This window comes from Tripterygium wilfordii, chromosome 21 (assembly GCF_013401445.1).
Source record: "Tripterygium wilfordii isolate XIE 37 chromosome 21, ASM1340144v1, whole genome shotgun sequence".
In the NCBI taxonomy this organism is placed as follows: Eukaryota; Viridiplantae; Streptophyta; class Magnoliopsida; order Celastrales; family Celastraceae; genus Tripterygium; species Tripterygium wilfordii.
Window position 1 is genome coordinate 14,116,625 of NC_052252.1, and position 3,400 is coordinate 14,120,024.

The following is a 3,400-nucleotide window of genomic DNA, read 5'->3' on the forward strand; positions in this document are numbered from 1 at the left end:
GTTTGCCAACATAAATTTTTTCTGATATGGCACATAGATACCAGTAGCATTTTTCGGACTATATTTCATTTGCAGGAGAAAATAGGTACTTTTATACAGTTGAATGACGAAATTGAGAGCAAAAATAATTTAAAGACAAAAATGAAATTACGTTAATGAGGGACGAAAAGTTATATTTAAAGGTCTTCATTGCAAGTTTCAAACTGGAAATGAAATCAAAGGGACGAAAATGAAATCACATTGGTATTTATTGCAAGTTTCAAACCGAATTGGGATTAAATTTAAAGCTGGGTACATCTAAATATTTTATTACAATGACATAAAAAAGATAAAATGCACATTGTATTGTTGAGTCTAGCATGAACCATTCTCATTCTCATCAGCATTTGCCTCTCACACTCTTATTAGTCCCTCCAATGTGCCAAATGAATCCCTAGAAGCAGCAACTATCAGACGCCTTAAAAAAAAAAGGGTTGGAGACTGGCAGATATGGTGTCATCCTCTGTCCCTTCTGATGATTGATCTCTTTTATTTCCACAGATTCACCAATTTAGGTCTTTACGACCTTAGTCTCCTTCACATCCCATTTGTCCAAACGCTGTCTCGCCACCTCCACCTGGAAATTTCATCATCAAATCGACCTTGCATTTTGTTTCTAAACATAATCTCAAAACAATAATTTATAGCAACTGATACTTACCTCTTTGTTCCAGTCTGTGGTGTATGTAACCCACAACAATATGAGGGTCTGCATTAGTGTTCCTGCTAACATACCAGACCAAATTCCCTACAGATATGAACAGATCGAGTGAATTAACGTTCGTTCTATCAACATTGTAAGATACAAGACAAGCAAATTAAAGAGTGATTAGGGTACTTTTGTGCCGAGATTGAACGTGAAGCCAAGAAGACATCCTAGTGGAACTCCAACAACGTAGTAGCATCCCACATTAACGTAAGCTACAAATGCTTGCCATCCACACCCTACAGCCACCCCAGATAAGACTGGTTGGACACCATTAAGGATGAGTGTTAAAGCCAAAAAGGGGCAGAGGTCTGATACGGCATCGGCCACGATCTTGCCGGGTGTGAAGGCGTAGCTGATGTTGTGGCGTAGGGCAAGAACAACTCCAGCTTCTACCAATGAAATTATGAAAGAAACCAAAGTCACCATGACCACTGAAAATGCAGCTGATTTGGGATTTCCTGCTCCTAATTCATTGCTCACTCTCACACTGCCATTATCATCATTGTTCAATCAGACAGTTCATAATGAATAAATAGGACATTAAAAAATCTGTAAGTAAGTGGCTTTGTATTTGAGGGTGTATGGAAGATTCATAAAATTGGACAAAACCTTGCAGCTGCATTGAACCCCACTGACACCATGACCAACAATCCAGCTATTGACATACTGCAGCACAAGACGTACCAAATTAACTTTCATATATAGTTAGTTCATATGATTTAGTGTTAGTAAGTTGAAGTGATAACATGAGGATTGAGCCTGCTTACCATACAGAAAGTGAGTCCAAAGACAGTTGAGGGTTCTCGAGCAGCCCTGCAATCACTACTAGTACCTGGCAGTAGGGAGGGATGCTAAGAAAATAACTGAATAACCGTAATAACTGAATTATTGGTCAGTTACTTTTCAAATTTTTTTACATATTTTTTTAATAGAACTGGCCGGTAACTGAAATAATAGACCGTCTATCGGTTTAATATATGTTAAAAAATCGATTGTAACCGATCGTTTAAACCTCTACCTGAAAGTACCAAGTCTCCAAGCACAGCATCACCGCTGACGCGGCGGACAGTTTGACGAACTCCCAAAGCCCAGAGAAGGCCTGCGAGCTAAGCCCAGTCCAAGTTTTCTTACACGTGTCACTCTTCAAGATATAGAGAAACTGAGCCACCACCATGACCCACCACGATATGCTCAACATCAGTGACGCACCGAACAAACCCATGCCCAACTTATACACAGCGACCCAACTCGTCAATAGATTTAACAAGAGTGTAAAGGCTGAGACGTAGGCGCTTGGGTTCACTATGCTTTGGGCTTGGAGAAATTTTTGTATGGGGAAGTTGACAGCGTAAGCAAATATTTGTGGGATGAGACCGTAGACGAAAATTGCTGCAGCTGATGCTATCTCCTCTGTTTGACCAAGTAAGATTAAAATTGGCTCTGAAAATGCGTACAGCAACACCATTGGTAGACCAGTTATAACGAGCACAATGGTTGCTCTTTGAAGGTAGATCCCCAACATCTCGTACCGACCAGCCCCGTACGCTTGCCCACATAGTGTCTCCACTGCACTTCCCATGCCCAACTGTATGGAAAAGCGGACTTGAAATTTGTTCAAATGTACACACGAGCATATTTCTCACTATTCAATCAGTAAACTCATTTTTGTGGCGTAAAAAATTAAAATAAAGAATCTACCGAACAATGCAAAAAAATAAAAAAAAATAAAAAATTGTGTGTATATTAGAAAACGTTTGAATATTGGGTGATTAAGTTGGAACTTGACAAATCTTTCAGTGATCAAAAATTACATCACTCCTCTTCTTAGCGGGCGATAGGATTTGAACCTTCTAACAAGTTAGAAATACTAACAACTGACTATCACTAGATCAAAAACTCATTTTCAAAATTTTACCGTTAGCTAGGAGAGCAACGTACCATGATGCCGTAAGCCAAGAGTTGGATGCCGCTATTGCCAAGAGAAGCAGCGGCGAGATCGAGATTGCCGAGTTGACCGGCGAAGATTCGCGTGGACATGGAGGTGAAGTTGTTGATCAAGTAAACAAAAACAGCAGGTCCAGCCAGCTTGAACATGAGCATAAATTCAATCCATGAGGCCAGTCGCAGTCGCTTGAAATAAGGCAATTGGGTGTCAACTAGGATCTTCTCAAGCCGAGCATCCACTCCATGATGGCTGGGTTGGGAGTTCAAGATTGGCTGTTGTAGCTCATCTTGAGACGCCATCTTTGCTCTCTGTGTGGAAGATTGAAGGTTGTCAAGATATCGTCAACTACATAGGCATCATGTTCTTCTTATATTGGTTTTCTTTATTCATATATATTGGAACTAATTTTGTGACAAAGTTAATGCCAATTGCCAAATCGTTATAAGTTTAAGGGTCGTTGTCGTTTTTTAATTGACTGGGGCATGTGTCTTGCTGGTATTGGAGTAAATTTTCTCTATAAAATATCTTACCGTGAATTTTATTTTATTATGGGTTTTGAGATGTTTTACGCTATAATTTTTTTTTTTTTGAAACAGAGAGAGATTGTAATATTGATTATCAAGATGATACATGTCATCTTTATCATTTCAATTAGTGGTTCAGGTGTATGCTTAGTTTATTTTAAGGAAAATCAAACTCTTGAAAAA

The 3,400-nt window shown here is 39.1% G+C and overlaps 1 protein-coding gene across 1 annotated transcript; it reads right to left on the minus strand.

Moving 5' to 3' along the window:
* Window positions 1-220: 220 nt before the first annotated feature.
* LOC119988120 (protein DETOXIFICATION 40-like) lies at window positions 221-3,107 on the minus strand. Its single transcript, XM_038833053.1, has 7 exons — window positions 2,687-3,107; window positions 1,767-2,333; window positions 1,516-1,580; window positions 1,358-1,414; window positions 878-1,235; window positions 701-787; window positions 221-616 (listed from the first exon to the last, which is right to left on the minus strand). The coding sequence occupies exons 1-7, from the start codon at window positions 2,990-2,992 to the stop codon at window positions 551-553; spliced, it is 1,506 nt and encodes a 501-aa protein (XP_038688981.1). The 5' UTR covers window positions 2,993-3,107; the 3' UTR covers window positions 221-550.
* Between the last annotated feature and the right edge of the window lie 293 nt (window positions 3,108-3,400).